The 25,641-nt window shown below is 39.4% G+C and overlaps 2 protein-coding genes and 1 long non-coding RNA gene across 6 annotated transcripts; 2 read left to right on the forward strand and 1 right to left on the reverse strand.

The window, feature by feature from the left end:
* The first annotated feature begins 90 nt into the window (after positions 1-90).
* LOC116319001 (serine hydroxymethyltransferase, mitochondrial-like) lies at positions 91-8,233 on the forward strand. Of its 2 annotated transcripts, none has more exons than XM_031738206.2 (12): positions 91-205; positions 1,211-1,420; positions 3,511-3,590; positions 4,117-4,317; positions 4,484-4,565; positions 4,672-4,794; positions 4,992-5,131; positions 5,261-5,423; positions 5,587-5,686; positions 6,095-6,250; positions 6,586-6,693; positions 6,943-8,233. In XM_031738206.2, exons 1-12 carry the CDS (start codon positions 173-175, stop codon positions 7,068-7,070), a joined length of 1,524 nt encoding a protein of 507 aa, XP_031594066.1. In that variant the 5' UTR covers positions 91-172; the 3' UTR covers positions 7,071-8,233. The 2 variants fall into 2 exon arrangements, with proteins under 2 accessions (XP_031594066.1, XP_031594068.1); XM_031738208.2 differs by lacking the exon at positions 91-205 and adding an exon at positions 236-1,106.
* A 5,641-nt stretch (positions 8,234-13,874) lies between these two features.
* ndufa4l2a (NDUFA4 mitochondrial complex associated like 2a) lies at positions 13,875-19,562 on the reverse strand. Its single transcript, XM_031738220.2, has 4 exons — positions 19,386-19,562; positions 15,973-16,058; positions 15,210-15,270; positions 13,875-15,110 (listed from the first exon to the last, which is right to left on the reverse strand). Exons 1-4 carry the CDS (start codon positions 19,428-19,430, stop codon positions 15,054-15,056), a joined length of 249 nt encoding a protein of 82 aa, XP_031594080.1. The 5' UTR covers positions 19,431-19,562; the 3' UTR covers positions 13,875-15,053.
* Positions 19,563-19,728: 166 nt separating this feature from the next.
* Positions 19,729-24,447, forward strand: LOC120435308. 3 transcript variants are annotated; one of them, XR_005609632.1, is made up of 3 exons: positions 19,729-19,987; positions 22,998-23,110; positions 24,075-24,447. It is a non-coding gene; the product is annotated as an uncharacterized LOC120435308 (long non-coding RNA). The 3 variants fall into 3 exon arrangements; XR_005609634.1 differs by having other exon boundaries at positions 22,998-23,081; XR_005609633.1 differs by lacking the exon at positions 19,729-19,987 and adding an exon at positions 20,756-20,832.
* The last annotated feature ends 1,194 nt before the right edge of the window (positions 24,448-25,641 follow it).

A 25,641-nucleotide genomic window follows, 5' to 3' on the forward strand; every position in this document is an offset into this window, starting at 1 on the left:
GAAGTTTCCTATTCAAAGAACTTACAGAGCGAGATGAAAGGGATTATTTACTGTAGTCATTTTTATCAGTGACACAAAGTACACGTCCGGTATCTGGCTACGTCCAGTACTGATTTTACTTTCACCCTTTGCACCTGGGAAGTTTTCTGTTTTTCCCTCAGCTGTTGCAGACATGCTTTCTCTGACGTTACGGCAAAGATTACAGGTGAGTACGTTTTGTCTAATAATTTATTTGGCATTTTTAAACTACGTGCACTTATATCTGCTTCAGAAGACCCTTTTTCTGCATGTAAGAGTAGTTGTAAATAAGTCACTTATAACTGTAAGTAGGCCAGCTTGTCACTAAAAGTCAACCCTGATAAAAATGTCTGGTTTGAAGATTTTTTCTTTGTATTTTTCAGTCCAAAAGAGAAACACACACTGCTGTCCCAGTTTATTTATTTCTTTATTTTGCTGAAAGAAAGTTGACTGCACAGTCTGCACTTTATGCAAGACTTATTATACTCAAGGCTTAGAAAACACAGCGAATACAAAAGATGAAAGGAGACTTACTTTAACATATATTTATGCTTCAACAGTAATCTGTCTATTAGGCCAAAGTAACACATAGTTGCATAACTATCATGCAGGCACAAGCTGGTTTCAACAAACAAGACCCTGATAACTAAGCCCCTCCATGTCTGACCAGCCCACATGCAGTACATTTTTCAAGTCCAAGGTTTTCCATAACTGCTCCACTGAATAACACATTTGTTTTTTTGTTTTTTTTTCACAGCCTTTCATTTAATGGATTGTTTAGAACATCAAAAGCCACATTATTCTAACTCCCTTGTTTACAAACCCCAAGTGCAAAGTGTTACCATTTTGAGTGATGAAAGTATTTTTGCACATGCTTACTCTTCATCAGGGTTTCAAAAGACACCAAAGGATGAAAAAGAACCCCCCACCAGAAACTTTTTTTTTACACTCTGCAGAGCATTTAAAGCACAATGGAGAGTTGCATCGCACCCCGTGACTTGGTATTTGTGCCTTCAAGAGGTTTTTATTAACTTCTCTGAGCAATTGAGAACAGCAGGCTGCAAGAAATGTAACACAGTCGCCCCAGGGTACTTACTAGTGAACAGCTTTGCAATCATTATTCAAAAAGTGTGCATTTATTCAGTGACTGAAATCATTCCTGTGTGTTCATCCACTACCCCCCACGCTGCAGCCCCTTTTTCTCAGTGCTTCAGCATGTTTGGGCCGACAGAGGCAGATGACTGCAAAATCTTGCAGAAGACACTTTAGCAGCAGCAGCAGCAGCAGCAGCGATGGGTGGACAGGGCAGGAGAGCCTGGCTCAGGATGACCCAGAGATGTGGAGACTCCTGCAGCAGGAGAAGGACAGGCAGTGTCGGGGACTGGAGCTCATCGCATCAGAGGTCAGACCCCATTTAGATGAAAGAGAAGAAAATGTGATCAAAGTGCCATAAGGAGATTAAATAAAAGAGGAAAAACATGAAAGCTAAATCTTCAGTAAATCTTGATTGGAAAAACAACACGTTATATTTATGATTCCCCTCAGCAGCAGCCTGCTGAGGGGAATCAAAAGTGGCTGTTTAAATGTTTGCTCTGTGTATTACGTCACACATAATCTCTGTGCAAAATTAGTTCTGGAAAAAGAGGTGTGTTTTGACACGTAAACTGTGCTGTTCATTGTTAAATTAAAGTAAAATAAAAGAAACTAGAGTTGCTGGCACTAAACTGTCATTTCACAGCGTACCTACTGTAATCTATAATGACAGTTTCAACTGCAAGTCTTATGGAAATGTGCTGTTCACTGTAAAATACAAGCTTTACAGTGAAATACTGTCAGCTGTTTGACTATCATAAAATTGTTATGTAACTTGTTGCTATTCTATTCCTAGAAACACATTTATAAGAATCCTGGTGTGTTAAAAATTTCAAAACACCCAGAAAATCACTCACTGCTAGAGTTTTGGTCATGGTGGCTCAATAACCACATCACACGTGCACAGCCAGCAATCAAAATATAACTTATTGATATGAACTAAAATATTAACAGTCCTGTGTGTATTTATGTTCAACAAAGACAAAAAAAAATAGTGATGATGATCGAGTTTACCTTAAAGGCACCGGCATTTACAGAGTTCAAAGAGCTCTATACTCATAGGCGAATTTCCTGTATTTTTACAGCTTTTTTAAATACAGTGAACAATATTTTAAAAATAAGATTTTTAATTTTCCTCCTACTTGCTTGTTCCATAGATGATGTCAGTCAAAAATAAATACCAGGGTAATGAGTCTACAGGCTTACATTTAACATTAAGACCTTATTTTTTGGTCAGCCAGGATAAAAATCTGTTTTGCGACACAAAATTCCTGAAAGAGCTGCACACTCCACAGACTTACAGTACAATACTCCACTGAGTTTGGGCTGAAAGATGTTTTGTTCTTCACAGAGGAGCACATTTGTCAGCAGTGAAATCTCAAGTCATCAGAGTTGTAGTTTCCAGAATTTTACTGTTTTCTTCAGCGTACACTGAGCTTTCCGATGCACCCCACCAACTCCTTTTAAGTCAGTGATTTTATCTAAGTGGAAGCTGTGGGAAAAGACGGGAGCTTTTATTCTTTTATTCTCCACCAATTATGCATCCACAGCACTATCACTCACGATGACATCTGAAAGGTTTTCATCTTCTTTTACATGTGCTATCAGTCATTTGCCGCTCTGAGCCAACTCCCAGAGGAGAGACCCTGCTTTTTTTTTCATCTTCAGGAACATAGTCAAATGATCCCATTAGGTTCCCCCCACTGATTTCTTCCACTGATCCCCACGTTTAAAGCTGAGACAGAGAAGGAGGAGCGATCGTGTATGTGTGTGTTTGTGTGTGTCAAGATAGTGTTTCAAAATGTCATGGAAAGAGATTTATGTCACTTGGGGGACTTTTTTTCAACCCCACTGGAATGATTGAGGGATCCCTGAACAGTGACAGGTTTAGTAAAATAACAACCCAGAGGAGGCGGCTGAGGAGGACAGAGAAAGAGAAAGCGAGAGACAGTGAGAGAAGATAAGCTGAAATGTGAGTGGGAGAAAAAAAGACTGAGACAGGGAAATAAATTCATTTACATTCATTTCCTTTTTCCGCAGCTCCATCTCTTTTCTGACATTTGACACCGTGCTGAACTTTGCAAGGATTCAGTACTAGTTAGATTCTTCTATATTCAGCCCTCAACATCACTATAGTACCTCTAATGCGCTCAGATTTCTTTAAATAATCAAATATGGCTCATTTGTAGCTTATACAAAAGGCTGTTAAAAGCATCGGCTCCATTTTTGTTGAAATAAGTATTTGCAAAACACCCTGGCAGGGTATTCAGTCGTCCTACTGAAGATAAATAAAAGCTATATTTGGTTAAAAACAGGTTATATTTGGTGACAGACTTCTGAAAATATAAGTATTATAAAAATTTACAGCAGGTTTTGATGCTTTTTTGTTTGTCCTGCCAGAACTTCTGCAGTCGTGCAGCTTTGGAGGCACAGGGCTCCTGTCTGAACAACAAATACTCTGAGGGATACCCAGGACAAAGGTAGTAAGGATCACTTACTTTAAACATATATTTAGTCATTAAAACTATTTTCAGAAGCCAGCACTTGAAGCTTATTAAATTTCATTTAAAGGCAAATGGGCTTTAAAACAAGAAGGTTTGCATTTCTTTCCCCAGCATAATTCAGGGCTGTTCACAAAGCATACAGCAATATAACCCAGCTCAACACAATATAAAATTACCCTGAACTAAAAGTGCACAAAGTATATTAAAGGACAGTGACATGAGTGATATGACAGCATACGGTGCAATAAAGTCTGTTGAATATGATATGATTTAATGCAAAAGAAATGATATGATACTATACGATGTAATAAAATCTGATGTGACACACAACAGTTATCCGTGTTATACATAATAAGGATATATAAGGGTAATGCATGATTCAGTACACATGATTTGTTGCAGAATTATACAGTTATCATACAATATGATTAAATACAATATGAAGTGCATGCATTACAATGATATGGGATTATTCTGTGTTTCTATTTTTTGTCTTTGTCAGATACTATGGAGGTGCAGAGATTGTCGACCAGATTGAGCTGCTGTGTCAGAAGCGAGCGCTCTCAGTCTTTGGTCTGGATCCCGATCTGTGGGGCGTTAATGTTCAGCCATACTCTGGATCCCCTGCTAACTTTGCAGCCTACACCTCTGTGCTGCAGCCTCATGACCGCATCATGGGCCTGGATCTGCCTGACGGGGGACAGTGAGTCAATATGTTAAAGTTCATTCATGCTAAACATGCTCAAGCAGAGGATATTTCCATTCCCGTAATAACATTTTATAAGGAGTTTTTTGTCCACCCTGCACCTGCTCATCTTCTGCACACGTGCGCTCTGTTATAAATCTATATTTTGTCCTTCACATTTCAGCCTTACCCACGGCTACATGTCAGACAACAAAAGAGTCTCAGCCACCTCTATTTACTTTGAATCGATGCCTTACAAACTGGAAGTAAGTAGTTTGCAAACAGAATTAAGGTTTCAAACCTGTGATCCATTTAAAGACATAAGAAAGTGTAAGCAGTTCTTTCTACCCCCTGCTCCTCCATCCCCCTCAGCCCCAAACAGGTCTCATAGATTATGACCAGCTGGAGAAGACTGCTCGCCTTTTCAGACCCAGACTTATCATAGCAGGAACCAGCGCCTACGCTCGTCTCATCGACTACTCTCGCATGAAGAAGGTGCTTCATTTAATAACGTTTACGAGAAGGTGTCTCAGAAACTTCCAACAACTGTTAACTCTACCACACATCAGATTACTGAGTTACTGAAGCACGATGAGATACTTGGAAATTTAAATAAAAGCTGAGAAAGTAGTTTGTATAATCAAACAGGATTTCACGTTTGTGGGATTCGTGTTGATCTGTGTGTCTTTTAGTTGTGTGTGGAGCTGAACGCCTACCTGCTGGCAGATATGGCTCATATTAGTGGCCTGGTGGCTGCAGGAGCTGTTCCCTCTCCTTTTGAGCACGCTGACCTTGTGACTTCCACCACCCATAAGTCCCTGCGTGGAGCAAGGTTAGGATCTGAGCCCTAATATGAATTAATTTTAATAGGTGTGTTGATAGTTGCCTATTCAGATAACAGCTTTATACATGTGGTTCTGCACATATCCAGCTAAGCACGTTTGGTGTCCTTTCTCTGCAGGGCTGGCCTGATCTTCTACCGGAAAGGTGTGAGGTCCGTGGATAAGAAAGGCAGGGAAGTCCTCTATGACCTCCAGGACAGGGTGAACTTTGCTGTGTTTCCATCACTTCAGGGAGGACCTCACAACCATGCCATTGCTGGGGTGGCTGTCACCCTCAAACAGGTCAAGATGTGTATTTAAATCTTTAATGTTCAATAATAGCCCACAAATTCAATTAAAAGAGGAAATCCTCAGACAGAACATCAGCGTAGGTCAAGTAGGTCTGGATTTGGAGTATCTGAATACAATCTTTCTCTCTCACACGACATGATTTCTGCTTCTGCAGGCTTCCACTCCCATGTTCAAGAGATACATCCATCAAGTGCTGCTGAACGCCAAAGCCATGGCCAACGCTTTGCTTAAGAAAGGCTACACCTTGGTGTCAGGTGCTGAGTGAGTCTTTGATGTTGAAATCGTATATTTTTACATTAAAAACATATTATTTCATACAAATTAAAATAACGTCAAATGCTTTTGTTTTCTTTCCCTGACTATGAAATTAGACTCAGCATTTAAACGAGCAGTGCATTTCTGCCTCTCCAGTGCCTGATGCAATTGCTTTTGGATCACTTTGCATTTGCTTCAGCCTCATTTGCATTCTGTTTTTATAACTTTGGAAAAGTTCACTTAAGCTTCACTTGACAGTTGAATGGAAAAAAAACCAGTAAGTAATATTTTACGGTAGCAGCTACACGTCTCCTCATTGTCTCCAGGAAAGACTTGATGAGAATTTTGCCATCAGAAACATTTCCTCAAATACAGATCCTATAGATCTCTCCTCTTCCTTCTCTCAGGTGGAACAGACAACCACCTGGTTTTGGTTGATCTTCGACCTCGTGGTATGGATGGTGCTCGAGCTGAGAGGGTCCTAGAGCTGGTGTCAATCACGGCCAACAAGAACACCTGTCCTGGAGATAAAAGCGCCCTCACTCCTGGAGGACTTCGACTTGGTACTCGCTTTAATAGAAGTGCAGCTTGTGCAGAAAGTGTTGCAAAATTTAGTAATCTAGGAAAGAGTTACAGGAGTGGAGCTTCTTTGGACAGAAACTGTCAGCCACTCTGTCTTTCTGCCCGTATGGCAGCGGACCCTTTCTTCTCACTCGGAGTGTCTGACTCTGTGATGTGTCTGTGTTTCCTGCTACATGTCACTGTATCTGTAGTTTTTATCGCCGGACCATCATTCAGTATGTCACCATGTACCTCAAACCAACCCTCTCTTTATGAACTATTGACAACAATCAAACCAATTAATCTAATGATTGTTTTATCTGTCACTTTCTTACAGGAGCTCCAGCTCTGACCTCTCGACAGTTTAAGGAGGCAGATTTTGAAAAAGTTGTGGACTTGATTGATGAAGGGATTCAGATTGCACTGGACGTGAAGAAGAAGACCGGTGAGGGAGCTTCGTCTAAACCTGTGATTCATCCAGTGGGAGTGGTGGTGTTTGGGGTTTTGTGTACAGCAGATTCACCATGCTGACATGTTGTTTGCTTACATAGATTACTAATGCTCGAATATGTGTTCAGCATTCATTATTTCGCTTGCAGCTAAGGACTGTGCATTATTTATTAGCTGTGAGGAGGGTTCAGGAAACAAGCAAAAAGAATAAGGGCAATTTTTTTGCCGTTCTGTCTCCAAACAGGAAACCTGGCTAGCTTCAAGTCATTTCTGCTGGAGGACCCAGATACAGTGTCACGCATCGCAGAGCTCCGCCAGCGGGTGGAGCTATTCGCCAGGCCCTTCCCCATGCCGGGATTTACTGACCATTAGAAAAAAACTCAGACAAACAAGCTGTAATGCACAGTGTTAGGTTTTGCTTTGTTTTTTAGACATACATTTAATGCTGCTTTGGTAACAAACATCAGTTTAAATTGATCAGAGTGCAGCAATACAGCATGACATTTCCACATTAACTGGAAGCATTAAAATTACCAGCTGACCTGAAAAAATGTAACACAGTAACAGATAGTGATATGGATAGAAATGCCAGGTAAATGCATTAAAAATAAATGATAAAAGTCACAACTCATTAAAAAATGACTCTAAAGAGGTTTAAAGAAAGCAACTCAGCTTCTCAGCTCAGCTCCAAGAGGCTTCTTCAGTTCTAACTCTGCATTTCTAAGCAACATGTAAACATTCATTATGTATAACATTGTACTAATGCAGACATTTAAAATGTCTTCATAGGAGAAGGCGTATGTTTTAAAAGTTAATGTAAACTACTGCAGTGTTCTTATAGAGTGGTATAAATAACTACTACATACACTGCAGTTTATAACTAATCTGTGCTAAGTTACAGCAAAGTGGATACTATTAACTTCTGTTTCATTGTATCAGCGATCAATTTAGTGGAACAATTTACTATATACATTGACTATAAAGGATCTAAAGTGATTTGATTTGTTACTAGCTTGCAGTGATAGGTGGATAGTAGTGATTATATTCATTAAAAATGGTATTCAATATGACTAGAGTGTAAATGTTACACAGCAATGGACCTATATTGTGAGTTAACAGCACTCTGGAATTTGCTTTCGCCTTCTTGTCAGGACTGTTATTTGCTGCCCAAAGACAAGAAGGACCCTTATGTGTTTTCAGGTATTTTTGGCATTTGGTTGCTAAGTCTGCTTAAGAGCTCTTACTGACTTCAGGCTTTGTCCTGCACTCTGGGAAGCTTGCAGCAGCTGTGTTGGGAATTGAGCACAGGTTCAGTTTACATCCACAGATCCACTAACACAAATAGAAAACAGTAAAGTAGCACAGGCGTTTCAAAACAAGGCTTCAGATTTGTGTGTATGTGTGTGTGTCTAATGTAATAGTAGCTTTTGTAGTTTTACTTTGACTTCTATAGAAATCATTTCTGAGGAATGTATAACATGAATATGCATCTTTTAAACTGCAATAAAACTGATGCTGAATGTTTACATGTTGAATTTTCTAATGTTTTTTTTTTGCATGCATTTTTTTTACCTGCTGCTGAGTTGCATGTCATCGAGTGGTTGATGATTTATGTGTGTTATCCCAAGAGGGAGGAGCATCTTCAGATTCTGTAAACACTGATCCATGTTAAGCTGCTGGAATTTCCTCTGCTCATGTCCTCTCACTGTTTACTTCTGGGAATAGTCAAGAAAAAGAAAATAAAAACTAGTCTCCAAACAGTGTCCGTGGATCACAGCTTCAGGTTCACAAAAGGAAAAAAACAACTTTGGATCATTTGATTTGTTTTCGTTGTACTGCAGATGTCTGAATTGTTCGGTTTGACTTCCTCTCTCAGTTGGACACTGATATTGTTTTCTATTGAATAAGGTATTTCATGATATGATGATTAAAACCACGTTCGCTCTCTGAAGGATGAGTAAAGTGAACCTTTGGTGCTTTTTACATTTTCTGTTATATACAGTTGGGTCCAAAATTTGATGGAGAAACACAAAATTTTCGTAGTTTTGTCTCCGTAAACCACAACTGAGCAAATTATGGTTTGATGTGCAGTTAAGACTTTCAGCTAAATAACAGAAGTATCGCATTAGCATGCGACTATTTTTATAGAACATTACAGCCCATTTTCTGAAGCTCAAAAGTACTAGGACAAACTAACATAATTTTAAATATAAGAATTGTTTTATATATTGGGATGAAAATCTTTTGCACTCAGTGACTGCATGAAGTCTTGAAGCCGGCATCACAGAATGCTGTGTTTTCTCCCTTGAGATGCTCTCCTACGTGTCTACTGCAGCTGCCTTCAACAACTGCTAGTTTGAGGGTTTCTCTGCCTTCAGCTTTGTCTTCAGGTGACTGACTTGGTCATTGAAGAATATCCCATTTATTTGTTTTGCGAAACCTGTGCAGCTTCTTGCTTTGGATCGTTATCCATTTGCACTGTGAAGTGCTGTGCCATCAGTTTTGCAGCACTTGAGCAGCAACTGCCTCAGCCATCATCCACTTTCATTGTCTTTCAGGTTTTTTAAGTATTGCTCATTCCTTCTTTTTGTTTTTTGTTTTCTGTTACTGATGGCCTCCATCACTCACACTTGACCTCTTTGAGCCTCATTTTTAAAGCTGTGAAAAGTGAAAAGTTATAAAATACAAATTCACCTCTTTGAATCAACTCTAGATATTATTTCTGCTTCATTTGAGACATTGGGAACAAAGAACTCCAGTTTAAGGATGGATCAGTCACCTGATCCAGACTTAACTATAAACTTTATCAAAAAAGAATGTTATTGAAATCTAACTGGTCCTTTGTGAAAAAAAATTCATTACTTTCCAAACCTAACAACTTGTTTTGCCAGTCTTGTCAGCAAGAACTGCAATCAGGTGTTTGCTACAATTGTCGATGAGTCTTTCACATAATTATTTCATAATTATTTTAATTCAGCAACACTGATGGATTTTCAAGCACAACACCCCAGTCTTTTTCTTATTGTTGAATCATGCACTCTGACCTTAACTCAGACAAGCGAGGCCTGCAGATCTTTAGATGTTGTTCTAGGTTCTTTTTCAACCTCCTGGATGAATCGTAGAAAACTTCTTGTGGTAATTTTTATTGGCTCCAGGGACAGTTCACCACTGTTCCAAGTGTTCTCTATTTGTGAACAAAGGCTCTCAAGGTGGTTCACTGGAGGCCAGAAGCTTTAGAAATGGCTTTCGGGACTCAATGATTTTGTTTCTCAGCAGTTTCTTTAGACTGTGACATGATGTATTGTTTTTTGAGGTCTTTTAGCTTACTTCACTTTGTCAAACTGCTTGATGTTGATTCCTTGGTTCAACAGATCTTGCAGTAAAACAGCATTTTTGAAGTCTTGTATCCTAGCTTTTGGAAATCTGACATGATGAGCACGGCACTGAATTGACTGGGAAACTGAGTGAAACTGCAGGCTTATATGACAGTAACGGGTGAATTACAGATTTACAGGGTTTGCCTAAAAGCATTCCCCGCCTTATTGTGGGACCATGAATTTAAAAAAAAAGAAACTTTATGTTTTAATTATTAAGACCTGAAATTAGCATGGTCTGTGTCCATTAACCCCTGCCACAGCACCCAAAACTAGTAGTTCCTTTTACTTTTCATATTGCCCCAGAACCGTGTTTAACAGCGTTACACACAGACTCACAAGGTGCTGGACACATCACCACAGCTGCTTGTGACAAAAGCAAGCAGGACCTTAACATAAATAAACATAAATGTTGTTATTTAATTGATATTAAGGTATCAGTCAGTGTTTTAAAGGCACCTATAAAAATATATATTATTATCATTGTTATTAGAAATTAGATCATAAAGCCCTTTTTTATTTTAGAGATACTGTTGCCTTATGTCGAGCTGCTCCTCCACGTTACATAATTCTAGTAAACACTGACACCTTATAATATACTTGAGAAGATGAGAGCATTATGTAACACCAGAATCCTTGACTGTCTTCACTAAACCTTCAGACCTTCCATTTTTGTTTATTTAAAAGCTTCCTCTCCCACTGTTTCTCTGCAGTAACATCTTTACCCCCCCTAGACACATAAAAAGAGCTCGCCTCCTCTTTCTGTCTCTCTGGGCTGAGAGGATATTTCATTTTTGATGTATTTATTTATTATTCTGAGAGGATTTCCCCTGAGACACTGAGTGCTTTGTAAAGCAGCACTAAATTAGCATCAAACACGAAGCGCTGCTGCTGCCTATTGGAGCATTAAATATCTAATTTACCAACAAACTGAATGGACTTTTGTTTTGAGTGAGTCGTGTCTTCCAGTGTTTTAGATGAAGTTCATTGCTTCAGTTTCTGCCAGAGGAATGTGTGCCCTCCATAGAGACCAGGCAGCAGATTCACAGGTTAAAGGTCAGGGATGTTCTCAGCTCTGTCGTCAGAAAAGACACACAAACAAACCCAAGGACGCACAGACGCATGCACACACGGAGGACCACAACACAAAAATAACAGCTCATCTGCTTCATCTCCGTGCCTCTTTCTCATGACCTGACAGCTCCTGTGGGTTTGTGCGAAACCGTTTGACCCCCTCGTGTTCTGTCGTCCTAGCGCTCCTTACTGCCACAGCCGTCCTTGTGATGTTCACAAGGAGGAGAATTTTTTGACGTTCACTATTCTTTGCTCTCTCGCCACTGCTTTTTTTGAGAGGAACACAAAACTGACTCTGAGATTAACGTCAAATCAGAGTTCAGGGAGTTTCTTTGTTTGTTTCACTGTTTTGTGAAAGGATCTTTTTTTAAAATGAGACTGACCCTCAGCCAAAAAACCAAGAGATCCGCCCCCAAAAATGATCACGTTTGTAATCCGTGTACGCTTGAGTAACAAGGGCGTTCTCCTAAAAGTTCCTTCAGGTTGTGTTCATTTTACTTTTCTCTGCTTACAAAAAACAACAAGCATACATAAAGTAGGGATGAAGAGGCGTTCGGTATGAGCCTAAAATCTGAATTTGTTTTTTTCTTGCTTATATTTCAGTCTGGATGTTTGTTCACCCACCATCCACTATTTTAGGAGACAGATGTGAATATGAATATTTTTAATACTTTAATGCTGCACTTTACACTGTGCAAAACATCCAATATTCCAATTAAATGTGAAAATTGTGGTTTTATTATGTGCTTATACCTTTTTTTTTCATTTTTCTTGTTGATTGTCAGATTACTTGGTTTTGTTTTAGCATATTTAGCATATTCAGTGATGCTGAAGCCTCAGAAAGTTTCTTTAACTGAACAAAAATTGCTTCTGTTTGCAATATGGAAAGCATACTAATCTTATTACCTTGTTTTAGATTAAGTCAGTGGGATTTATATGTAAGCTAATGTAATTTAATTTCTTTATATTTTGCTTCCAAAGAGCCAGGCTTTCCTGTAATCTTTTAAAGTTGTCTTGAGCAACAGTTCTCCAAGCTCTCTGAAGGTCTTTTAGATTTTTTCGTTGGACATTGGCTGCTTTTTCACTCAGTTTTAGTCCAGTCTTCTATTTATTAAGTGACTTGATACTGACATATGAATTATTCATGTGTAAAAAATGCACCTAACTCACAGGATGAACCAGTGTTGTGTCTACACATAACAGAAAACTTGGCAATTGTCAGGAACTTTACTAGCAGCCTGTCTCAGAAACACATAATTTGTTCCCATTTCTCAAAGTTTGACAGGCATAAAATAGTATTTCTGCACCAACGAGGTGATTCAAAAATAGCTATTAGCTGAAAAATTGGAATATCTCAGCCTGCTGCGCGATATGCCTTCAAAAATGCAAAGGAACTGGACTAGAAGAGGACAAAAGAAGAAGTGGTCGGCCTATCTATAGCAGGTAAACAGTATCTGATAGTCATATCCTTAAAAAACAGGAAAGCAAATCCAGCAAAGACCTGGCACAGGACCTGAACGATGTATCTGGCCCTTCATTTATCTACTGTTTACTGTAGTCTCATCAGAAATGATCCCAGTGAAAGGATGGCTGTCAAGAGGCCATTCAGGAAGAGAAACTGGGAGAAAAGGCTGAGGTATGACAAATTTCACCAGAACGTGGCTAAAATTCAGTGGGAACAGGTTTGATGGAGTGTCCAAATCCAAATCTGAAAATGTTGATTCATATCATCCTCAGTTTGTACAGATGTGGTCAGCAGAGAGGTACAACAGTGAGTATTTACAGCTATCTGTAAAAAACGATGGAGTTCTGTTATAGTTTGGAGATGCATTTCACTCAGAATTTTGGGGGATTTTGTACCAGAAAAGTATCATCAGATTTTGGTCTATCATGCAATACAATGTAGAACCCATCCGATTGTCAACAGCTTCATTTGTCAGCGTGACAGTGATCTCAAATATGCTGCTAATGCAGTAAAAGCATACCTGGATAGAAAAACACACAATGGATTGGCCTCCCCATTGACCTCAACATTATTGAAGAGATCTGGGGAGGCCAATCATCTTGACAGAAAGCAAACCAAAAGGGACCAAACATCCAAAGAAGAGCTTTGAATGCCCTTCAAGAGAAGCAGAGAATGATTCCTGAAGACTATTAAAAGAAATTATAGGAAAGCTGCCTAAAACAGTTCAGTCTGTGTTGAAGAACAAAGGTGGTCATACCAAATATTGACTAGCTTGGATGAACTGTGCAGACTGTTTTTGCCTTATATTTTATGTATGTTTGCACCTATTTCCAATATTCCCAGCAAAACACAAAGAAACGAGAGGTGTATTAAGACTTTTTCATGTCCTATATATTAATGGAAAATAATACGGTGTGTAGGACACATGCACAGGTTATACATCAAAGTCTTTCAGGGGGAGGACTGTTGAGCGTCCTGCCTTGCCTGTCACTCTTCAAAGACGCTGAGTTCCTGTCACACACACTGGTACACACGGACAAACACAAATACAAAATGCAACCACACACATTAAATGCAGTTGTAAAAACACTAATCAGGCTGCAGAGTGACAGCTGCACTGCCAGCAGATGGATCGGTTCCATCAGAGTTACTGATTGCGTAGGTGTGGAAAAAGATCTGTATCTGGCTCCGTTCGGTGCAGGTGTTTGAGGAAAGTCACCTGTGTATGTGCTGGAAAGCGCAGAGTGACAACAAAAGCTCTTCTAAACACAAATAAGACAGTTTATTTATTGAAAGAATTCTGCAAAGTTGATGCATCTTTTTTCAGCTTTTTTCATAACTTACACAGTCATCGCTGAATTTAGTGGCTGCTAAACCTACAATCATATGACAGTTATGAAGGAATACATGCAGTCTGGTCACACTAATATGACCTTCACTGTGATGCAGCACAGCAGGCCAGTGTCATGTTATGAAAAGCTGGTGCAATTAAAGCTCCTCACTTGCAGAAATAATGAGGAAAACATTTTAAAAAATCAGCAACAGAGGAAGAGTGTATACAGAAGTTTGAAATATAACCTTCAGTAAGTGAAAACAAAAGCAAAAAGCATTACAAAGCATTTACAGGCTTCAGCTCCTCATTTTTTTTATGACCAATCATTTCTAGATACAGAATAGTTGTCTTTTTCTTCTTATTAAAGGCAGCTCAGTTGATTTCTGTCCAACACACAAAACAGATCTACCCTACCCTGACTATATTATCATATACTACCTTGTGTGTTTACATATAAATATTTGAATAGCACGAAACTTTCTCAAACAGGCCAATCTGATGGACAATTGTATTTGTGATTACAATTGTCTACGCATGCAAAACCACTGCTCCTGTGCTAGCAATGTGTTGTGGTTATTCCTTAGTAATGACATATGATAAAGGCTGAGTGTGTGCATATATGTGGAAATAAGCCTGTTTTTTTATTGTGCATATGGGCCTTCAGGATTGATTGACCGACAATCCCGGTCACATTAACCAGGTCACCAGCAGCTCTGCAAACATCAAACAGAATCAGAGACACTAAAGGCGCATCCTGATCTGGAATCTGTTTCCCCCGTCTGCAGCGTATTTATAATATTTATGTCCAAAATGCTAACTATAAGTAACTTGACTAGATGTAAATATTCCATGTGATTTTATTACACAAGTAATTATTTCTGGATTTGATTTATTTACATTCAGTTTATCAGTTTATACCAAGTATGTTTCCTAATGATTATTTCAAATGCATTTTACACAAAATTATTCATTTTTATGAGGCCAAATAATTTTTTTCTTGAGTGTAGGAAGGGCAGGGGGGATGAGTCTGACCCAAGATCAGGATCTGTCATCCTTTTTGGGTTTTTTTTTTTTTTTTTTTTTTTTAATTACACTCTGGTTTGTGAGATTCAGAAGTCAGGTCCCTCTTTCTTCAGGTTTTTGTAGTCTGTGGTGATGGCCACAAACTGGGGAAAAAAGTAGAAAAAAACTGTGTTTGTGTGCGCTGATTTAACAATCAATCGACAGTAAAACCCAGTCAGATTAGAGTTCATGTGCTGCCTTACCTTGTACTGGTATGTCGGGTCAAGTTTATTCCATGGCTCTGGGTTGTTGGTCTTGTCCCAGCTGAAGACACAGAAAATTAAATGATTAAATCTGATGAAAAATTAATCAAGCTTTCTCCTGAGAGCTTTTTTGTTTCATCCCCGCTTTGTTCAACTGGTAAATAAAATAAGAAAGAAGCAAAAGAAACAAAAAGACAGTGCTCCATCCCGTGAGGTCTTGTAAAAAGCACTTAGCCATGTCTGCTGTTGTTGGAGTTTCTTATATCAAGCGCTTGGGTAACAGCAGGAGAAGAGAAAGTCCAAGCAAAAAGGATGAGAGTAGGCAGGACTCCCTGTTGGCAGAAACCATCGTGAAACAAATCCCTCCACTTAGAATGTGAAACACTTATTCATCTCCTCTCCACATGCCTTTGAATAAATGTTAACAAATGTGCATTTGAGGGTGAAATCAAGACTATCACAGGAAGGAAGGCTAAGTCCTTTCTCTGTTTGGAGTCCATCTGTGATCATCCGGTAGGGGGGCACTGGTTGCTCTTTGGAAGTTGCATGCAGTTAAAGTGAAAACAAAACTAAACAGATGTGCAAACCTGAGGAAACACAGGGTCTCCCAGCTGTGACACGTCTCATTAAAAGATGATGGGATAATGACTTTTAGCTTGTTGTTTTTTGTCAGTTGAAAAACAGTAATGATAACGAACAATTAAATGATGTTTTTAAAAAGTTCTCACGCGTGATCAGAAGTCAAAAATTTGAGGGTGCTTACGTAACATGGGGTCCTCTGGCCAGCCGGATCAGATACAAGGATGCTCCGCCCATTCCCAAACAAATGAAGAAGAACTGGGGGATGAGCTACAGAAAAATAAGAATTAGGCTTTTACACATATTTTACACTTAAACCGTGAAAGAGAACACGTTTACACCTACATGCTCATCTGCACCACACTGTTCACCGGTGTATTGGCAGCTGTACCTTTTCCTGCAAGGCCAGGATGATGTTTTGGTTTAACATAATGGACGTTTGACTTAAAAAGAAAGAGCTCAGGAAACTCAGGAAAGCTGATAAAATACATTTCAGCCAGATGCCTCACAGACCACCCTGAAGACAGATGAAGACCCCGGGGACTGCCACATCCAGGGCTGATATACAAGGAAGTAATCTGGATATTTTTCTGCCAGCAGCAGTTTGTTTGTCTTATGTGATTTAGAAAAACAGAGCATTATTTCTATTTCAGCTGTCATTCTGCAGTCTTTATTCAAGATAAACTCATACCACCCTGAATATATTCACAAGCATCCATTGTTACCATGTGCACAATAACAGGAAGGGTAGTATAACTTGCCTCTTTTTACTGTTACTTTTAGGGAACATGTGGGCTGCTTTGTACTTTCTTTTGGGATAGAAGTTCACTGGTGACGCTTGATGTTTCTTCTTCACGTGAAGCCAAATCTGCTTATTTATTTATTTATTTATTTTACATTTCAGCTAACCTGTCATTTTCAGATTTGTCATCATCACAGAATTTGTCGTGCAATAACAGGTAGCTTCACGACAGCATCCAGGTGTGTTAAATCACCACCTCCATGATTAAGAAGAAGAAAAAAGAAAAGTCCAGATTTGTCGGTCACAAAAAACAGAAAGGTTAAAGGTTGTTAAATAACTATCATCACGACGGGAAGCTGTCATTCTTTTCCAGCACTGCATCATCTTCAGCCTCGTGACTCCTGACAGTCTGCGAGTCGAATGTCTCAGTTAGAAAAAGCACATTCCTTGAATTTCAAGACAGATGCGGCACCTGTTTTTTTTAAGCTAAGGTGAGGCGCGAAGTGAGCCAACTTATTCAGCTGTGAGAAACTTTCTTCTAAATTAGCTGTCAGCCTTCAGCAATAGCATCATTTATTCAAAAACAGACACTCGATTTAAAACTGAGTCTATACTTAATATCTGCTGTAACAGAGGTGATCTGAGCAGCTGACCCACTGAAGCTCAGGGGATTAAGTCTTGGCCTGCTGTTGCTCCGTCATCCTGCATCATCCCAGTGAACGTGCTGACACACATCTGGCTCATGTGTGCGCGCGTATGTGCGTGTTTTTGTATAATTAAATCTCAGAGGGAAATTTTGCACTTCTGACTTCTCTGTCAGTAACTTCTGAGAATAAATATTCCTTCTCTAAAAAAACTTTTGCTGCTGCTTTTACAGAATTTTCCTGTTATTTCAAACTCTATGACACATCAATAAAATGACAAACAAATAAATATTTTTTAAGACAAAACTGTTTAATTCTAGTTTAATGCTGTAAATAAAATTCAAATTTGTTGTGCTGAGTTTAAAATGACACAAAAAATACAGTAAAAGAAGAAAAGTTTCTGTATTTCTTTTATTATTATTTTCATAATGTGTTATTTAGTACCACATAAACCCACCCTCACCTCCGTGTTTTACAGCTGGCACACCAAACCTGCTGAACTCCATCTGGTCCAATAAAACAATGTGTTTTGGTTCACCCCACCAAAAGAATATGCTGCCACTATTGATTAGACCTAATTTCAAGTCCTCTGGAAAAGCTTTACTTCTGCTCTGACATCCCCCGTGGAGACTGACTTCATGCAATGAGCTTTACACCGTCTGAGCCGTCACCGAAACACCAATTTTCACAGTTAATCTTTGTGCCAAGTAAGAAGCACTTGCCTGCTTATTTTTTTCAAGGTTGAAAGAAATAGTGTGCAGCATGCCATATTATTTATTTCCAATATGGCAACTGTGCCTTCTCTTCCGTGTCCACATTAGCACTGCTGCAAGTGTTTCTCATCTTTACGAAGCCACAGATGCACAAAGGTAATTATTAAGAGGTTAGTGATCACTGATTCTAAGGAACTTTACATGCTGGATTTCCATGTGCCATTTTTTTTAGGGTACAAGAATCCTCTGACGTTCACACACTTGTGAAAAGTGTATTTTTGGACACAGTCTGTATAACTGACCCTCAGCCTGGCTCTACGTCTTAGTGCTGCCACCACCTGTCTGTCTGTCTCATTCTGCTTTTAATCACTGGTTCCATCTCCTCTCTGTCTGTCTCCCTGACTCTCTGTCTACTTTCCCATCTGACCAACGATGCATTCATCTGGCTCATTCTCTGTCTGTGGGGCTCAGACTTTCGGACTCTCTCTAACAGCCTTTCAGTCTCTCCGTCTTTCTGTTTGTTGTAACTTGATCAAGGAGGGTTGTAGAGTCTCACAGGGATTTGCTTCCTGCAGCTCTTCCCTCACTCTCGCTCTCCCTTACAGTCTGTCTCTCAGCATCTCTGCCTGTCAGGATGATAGACCACATCACGGAGCGCTGGTAGAGTCTCATACGGATTTCTTCCCCGCTGCTTCTCTCTCTCTCCCCTTCTCCTGGGAGGCCAGTGACAAGAAGCTAAAACTCTGTCACTCCCCTCTCTGACAGCAGAGCCGGTTAAAAACTGCAAAAATAATCCCCTGCCCTGTAGGGACTACTCAAATTTAAAAATTTCTTACTAAACATTTGTGAACTGCTTAGATTTTTGTCAGTTTAGATTTAAGGGGTTTGCAGAAGTCGCTGATGTGTTTTTGATGTCTTAAGCTTCTCAGTTCAGCTTGATTTTGAAACGAGCAACTGGAGCAATTTAACTGACTGAAACAGAGCTAAGATAAGATTAGATGAGACAAAATTAGACTTCTAAACATACCTGCTGCTTTAACCAATTCATTTACCTGTTACATACATACACTGCTTAGGGTATCATGGAGTTTGCCTCAATACAGGCACTAGAATCAAATCAGTTAGGTGCAGCAATCGTTATATATTATATTAGGCTTCATCATTGGGCAATATTTACTTTGAGCATACACTAAACCAATAAATACACAAACCTGTGGGTTTAATACTGTTGTGTATATTTCTAACAAACAGAGCTGAAAAAAAAGAACCATCCTTGGATTCAAGTGTTTATCCAACCTCACTAGTGACAGACCGAGTTTCATTCAGTGAAGCATGTTTGAATAATTTCAAAGCACTTATCCTAAGCAAAATTTCAGAAATGCAGAGCAGTTGATGGATTTCTATTAAAATGTAAGTTGCATGTTAAAAGAAGCTGGACATGGCTTATCAAAATGTGAAACACCTAAAAAACTGGTCAAGAATTTAAAAGATTACTTACACCGGGGTGCTTCTTAGCATGCTCGACTGCTGCCCGAAACATCATTGCTCCAGTTTACAGTAAATCAGGAACAATGCATGAAAAGAAATGAATTCAGGCCTTTGTTCACAGCAAACACAAGCTTTGCACAGCCGTGCACAGACAGGATTTAAACCTGTTGCTTTCTGGATGTAGAGCTGGGGGAGGCGGGAGGTGGAGGAGGAGGAGGAGGAGGGAGAGGAGGAGGTCGTTTTACATCTGATTACAGCCACTGCTGTTCCCCTGTTGGGTAATTACACTGTGCTGGACACTGGTTAATAGTTTGTATTCAAACGGAAAAGTTTCGCCCCAGTGAATTGTTATTTGATATCAAGAAAAGAGACATTTGATGCTATCAGGCCATTCAATTAAAAGAAGTAGGGTGGTCTCCTGCAGAGACCTCAGAGGCGTTTTCTCTACCGTTTCCTTCACTGTATTTAAAGACTTGTCGGTCATTTGGGAGCTGACTAAAGGAAATGGAAAACCATTTGAACGCTGTGTCCTTTTGAAGGCCATTAGGGAATATGGACCCTTCTCAGATCCACAAAGAGAAGACCCAAGTCCTGAATGAGGATCATTCTTCCGTGAGCGGGTTTTGATTCTGAATAATTAAGTTAACCAAATGTTTGATTGATTGTTGCTAGTATACAATTTACAAAATCTTGACACAGTGCTTTTTGCACTGTGTCCATATTACGTGCTCTTTAGCAGCAGATTCTCTGGGCTTGACTTGGCAACCAAATTCAAAAATGCTCAACCAGCATGTTTGCTTTGTTTCAGCACAGTCAGAGAGCTAGATGCACACCAACTGTGTGAAATGTGGCGACACAGCTTAGTCTAAACACCAGAAGTAACACGTACCCTTCACATTACGGCCATTGCTGTGATTAAATAAAGGTAAAACCATCAATCAGCAGAGGTCAGGGCGACAACGCTTATCAGCTACACTGTTGCGTTTTGAAGGGTTATTGCACTGATTGATGATGACAGAAGTAGAGCCGCTAACGTACGTGTAGCTCGCTCACGTAAAATGCACGCTGCCTTTGGTCATCAAAAGAAAATGTCCCAGTCTGCCTAATGGACCCGTGTCTCTGATTCACTGCACTTCAATTTAATTAGAAGTGAAAACAAATACAACTCAATTTAATAAACGATGGCCTCACTTTCAACTCCACAGACGTGTTGTCCCAGATGTCTGTGCTAGATAATAAAGCAGCATCATAAAAGCCGACATGATGAGTGCTGCGGGTAAAACAGGTTTAAATAATTTCGTGTCCACACGCTTTAATTTTTGAAATGATATTTTAGCCTTTTTTTCTTCTTAAAAATGAAAATGGATCATTTGCACAGCTAGACCTACAAGGTTTTTCATAACAGCAGAGATTCATTATAATGACTTCATCGGCCTCAGACAAGGTGCCTGCAAAAGGTAATGAATCCCAGAGTGAGACAGGGCCATGGTCCCTCCTGTCAAAGTATAGTGTGTGTGTGTGTGTGTGTGTGTGTGTGTGTGTGTGTGTGTGTGTGTGTGTGTGTGTGTGTGTGTGTGTGTGTGTGTGTGTGTGTGTGTGTGTGTGTGTGGTAGTGGTAGTCAGACCTTTTGCAAATTGCAAATGAGTGCCTGGAACTACTCTCAAAGAGACTGTGTGTTTAGTGGCAGCGATGCTGATGTTGTGGAAACATCGATCTTTCCACACAGTCACACTCTGTGGATTTGTCTTCCTTTCGGGGGCAAAAGTTAAGTGGTTAACAAACAAAAAACTGTAGAATATAAATTAATTATGAATAAATCATTTTTTACAAAACTTCAATGGTTTTAGTGTCCAGCACAGTTCTCCAGCTGGTTGATTTGGACTGTATAAAACAAATGAACCAATATAAATCTGCTCACATCAAGGTTTGGAAGAGAGTTTATTAAATGTACTTTTTTTGGTGTTTTGAGTACCGCAATGCGAATCTCTTTTAGTTGAGTTATAATTAGGAGAAGCCAGACAGACAATCTGAAAAACTCTCCAACAACAGCTTTATAATGATGAAAGCGTCTAAATCAGGTTTGGGGTTTTACATTGTAAATGTTAAAAAGAGGTTAAAAATGAGAAATACGATTGTGTTGGGTTTTTAAAATATATCTTCATTATTAATTTTATACTGGTAAATTCTTCACTACTGTGGTGCATTGCTTCTTTTTTCAGTATGTGTTTGGGAACTTAGGACACCAGTTTCTATAGTTTTAAAAGCAAATTTTGTCATAATCTTTGTTAATGCAGCAATTCAGCTCAGCTTGGTGCAAGCTTTGTCATTTTGTTCATGCAGTGCAACAAAAAGGAAACGTTTAGCAGGTTCAGACCTGTTACCTAACAAATGTTTAGCAGGTGTGAAATGCAGCTAGCTCACTTCAGTACTTAGACTATTTTAGTACAAAGCCATGATAGTGTAATATTTGTAGAACGTTGTCTAGGATTATCTTGCTGAAATAACCATGGCCTTCTGGGTTTCCTGGGTAGTAACATGTCTTCTTTTATGATATTTAGGCATACATTCTTTTATGCACATCTCTATTAAGGTCCCGGTACAGCATTTCAGTCATGTTGAGGTCTAGACTTTGACTGGACCATGGCACCTTTATTGTTTCTTTAGCTTTAGCTGTTGGACAGATAGCCTTACACCTGACTCTAGAATACTTATATATAATATATATTGTATACAGAGGTCATCTCAATGACTGCAAGGTGCCAAAGATCTGGTGGTTGCAAAACAAGCCTAAATCATCACCCCTCCACCACCATGGTTGGCTGTTGATATGAGGTGTTTGCGCTGACATGCTGTGCTTGGTTTTTGACAAAAATGGTGCTGTTTATTATTAAGACATTGTTCCAGAAGTCGGTTTGGAGAGTAGAGACTTTCTCCTGACAACCCTTCCAAGCAAACCACACTTATTCAGTGTTTTTCTAATTATACTGTCACAGATTTTAATATTTAAAATGCAAACTGAGCCGTGTAGAGTCAGAGATGTATCTCTTGGGTCTGTTTGATTGATTGATTGATTGATTGATTGATTGATTGATTGATTGATTGATTGATTGATTGATTGATTGATTGATTGATTGATTGATTGATTGATTGATTGATTGATTGATTGATTGGTTTGGTTTGGTTTGGTTTGGTTGGTTGGTTGGTTGGTTGGTTGGTTGGTTGGTTGTGGTTTCGGGTTGAATAGCCTGACCTTGGGGAGAATATGCTGAGCATTCTCACTGTAGAATGACGGACTTCCCACTGTTTGGAAATTGACTTAAAACCATTTCCTGATTGATGAGCAACAGTTGCTTTTTAAACATTGTTGTTGACGTCTTTCCTCTTTGGCATTGTGTTAAAACAAACATAATGGCTGCAGATGAGCAAACATTCAAAACTGATCAAAACTGCTCCAGTAGTGACGCTCACACAGTTTTTGTTTTCACTATGAACCACAACTAAACTTTTAAAGAAGAGGATTTTCTTTTCATCTGTGACTCTGTGACATGTTGTGCTTGTCTGATGTAAAAGTGCTGAGTGTTGCTGACGTATAGCCATAACTGTCATTTCTGTTTCTTACAGATAAACAGCTATAGGGATCAGCTGGAACTAGTTTTATGGCCGTCCACACCCTGAGGATGCAGGGTACAGCCCCGAGGGATAAAAGTGTGTCTCTGACCTCTTTTCTGATCCATGTGAGATTACGTGTTTGCACTGAGATAAAGCTCACAGGCACTATTCTTTTATGTCTGTGTTTATATTTCCCTTCAAGACTGCGCAGTCAGAGAGGCAAATGACAACAATAATCAGGATATATCCAGCGAGCGTTTTACAGCTGATGAGGAGACAGATTCCAAATACCTTTTTTAGTATAAAAGCATAGCCTACTTTTGCCTTCAAAGGCGACTCTGGAAAGTTTGTAGTTCAGTTCAAGTGACTTACAAAGGTGTGAAAAAAGTGACAGGTTTTCACTGAGCAAAAAACTGTTTTAAAACATCCACAAACTTCTCAAAGTGCTCCTGCAGCACAGCCAACTTTCCTCTGTGAAAAACATATAGTATTTTCAAACAAAAAAAGCTTTTAAGATTTTTAAGTAGATAAAAATTCTACTTTTGTATCACACAGTTCCTTGAATAACACTGCAAATATTCACGGGCAACAGAGAAGTGGCTTAAACAGCTGGAATCTTCTTTAGGTTACTTATTTGTGCTTTTGAAGTCGGTTACTTTACGGCTCCTTTGTCAATAGTATGAATATGAGCTTGCAGTAGCCTCTGTTCTTGTGCATAAAAACTCCAAATTATTTTGAGTACAGTATCCTTACAGTAATTTTATCTACTCACAGACTGTCCATGTTCTCTGTCAGCAGGAAATACCAGCTGTGTCAGGGTCAGTCAGCCAAATGTTGATGTTATTGTATAGCATCTACATAAAGCTCCTCTGGTTGGATGGCAGCCAACATATCTGTTGAAGATGAATCATTAAAGTCCCATTCTGGGAGTCAGGAAACTTAAGACAGTGGTACATGATAGAATTTTTAATGGAGCAATAGATTTAAATTCATGATAATAATGTGTTTTTACTTTGATTGACCACATCAAATGTTTATTTAGCAAAAATATGAGTCTATGCTTTTGACACACACCATCTAAACTTGCAGATCAAGCGGACGGGGATCCGGGGACTTGGACTCCAAACTGCCCGGGTGACATCTAATCAAGCATCTGTGGGAAGCCTCTGAACTATCAGCCAGGAAACCAGGGTTAGAGCATCATGTTGGAACCATCATATCACATCTTTTTTTTCCCCTTTTAGGCTCATTTAAATCACCTTTTGCAATGTTAACTGAATTTTGAAAAGTTTCTGCAGAAAACCAAAGTGAATTTTAATTTTAAAACATAACTGTGGGTACTTATAGGAGCTTGCACTAATGGGGGGGAAGTCTTATTCAAGACAGCCACTGGAGCAGCATGTCAGAGTCAGACTGACAGCAGCTGGCACGTTGAGCTCCGGGAAGGGGGTGAGATACTGAAGTGACATTTGCAGGCAAAAAAAACAAGCGCTATTTAAATGTAGTTGGACTTTAAAATGATAAAGAGGTACATGAACATGTAATGATTATGTGAAACTTCTATTTACAATAATCCATCAGATCCCATATTTTTAGATTCATTTAATGATTTCAGTCATTAAGTGTCTCTAAATCAGCAGGTTTAAAGCTGGAGTCACCTTCATGTTTGCATGTGTGTTTATAGTTTAAAAAAAAAACGCCATGACTGACGAGAGAAGGCATGGGGAGAGGTGGAGGAGCTGTCTGCAAGAAAGCATCCCAGACTCACTGTTACCCGGTTTACATCATTCGTAACTATGCCAACAAGACACTCTGCTGACAGGCTATTTCATATATTGCAACCACGAAGACCTCTTTCAACTTTGAACTGGCGGGAAAGTGGATAATTTCACTGAGGATCTTTCTGGAATACAACAAGTTTTACACAGAAGCAATAACATAACTGATATTGGCCAGCCATTAAGAAAAATAATACCTTTTTGTGCATCTGTCACAGCTCCAACTCCAGGTCATTATTTTTTCCTCCCCTTTACAACAGGACTGTGACATGTGCTCTGAGCTGCCTGGCGTTCCTGCTGACCTACAACACTGGAGCTCACAAATAAATCCTCCTAATTGGACACTGGCCAACCTGGTGGCACAAACAGGGTGCAAGACAGAGCAGGCTTGTTTAAGAATACACAGGATCTGCATGGTGTACCTACAGTATCAGCAGCAGTGCTTGACGTGCATCACAGCTGTATGTAGGGTGTACAATAACTGCATCACAGCGGTGAGAAGAATAAGGCCACTGGAGATCCTAACCTCAGAAAACTGTTAGGATTAAAGAGTTTTTTGCATTTTTTAGAATCTCAACTTAGTCAGACATTATTCACCTGCTTTTTATACCAAGCAAAAAGCCACACAACAGACTCCAGTAGCTCACATAAATGCTGTGCACTGAATGGTAAGGAGAAGATAGAGAACATCTGCTGGGTTTTTTCCCCTCAAAATCATTAGGAAAGCCTGGCTGGACTGCAGCGCAGCCATAGAAATAAATCCTGGTTACTAGCTTTCACACATAAAAGATTGCCTTGTTTTTCCCCTTTAATCCCTCTAGTTACATTTGAGCCAATCAACCTGCAGTCACTGGCCTGTGTTGGCTCTGATTAGCCAA

Source organism: Oreochromis aureus, linkage group 20 (assembly GCF_013358895.1).
Source record: "Oreochromis aureus strain Israel breed Guangdong linkage group 20, ZZ_aureus, whole genome shotgun sequence".
Classification (NCBI taxonomy): Eukaryota; Metazoa; Chordata; class Actinopteri; order Cichliformes; family Cichlidae; genus Oreochromis; species Oreochromis aureus.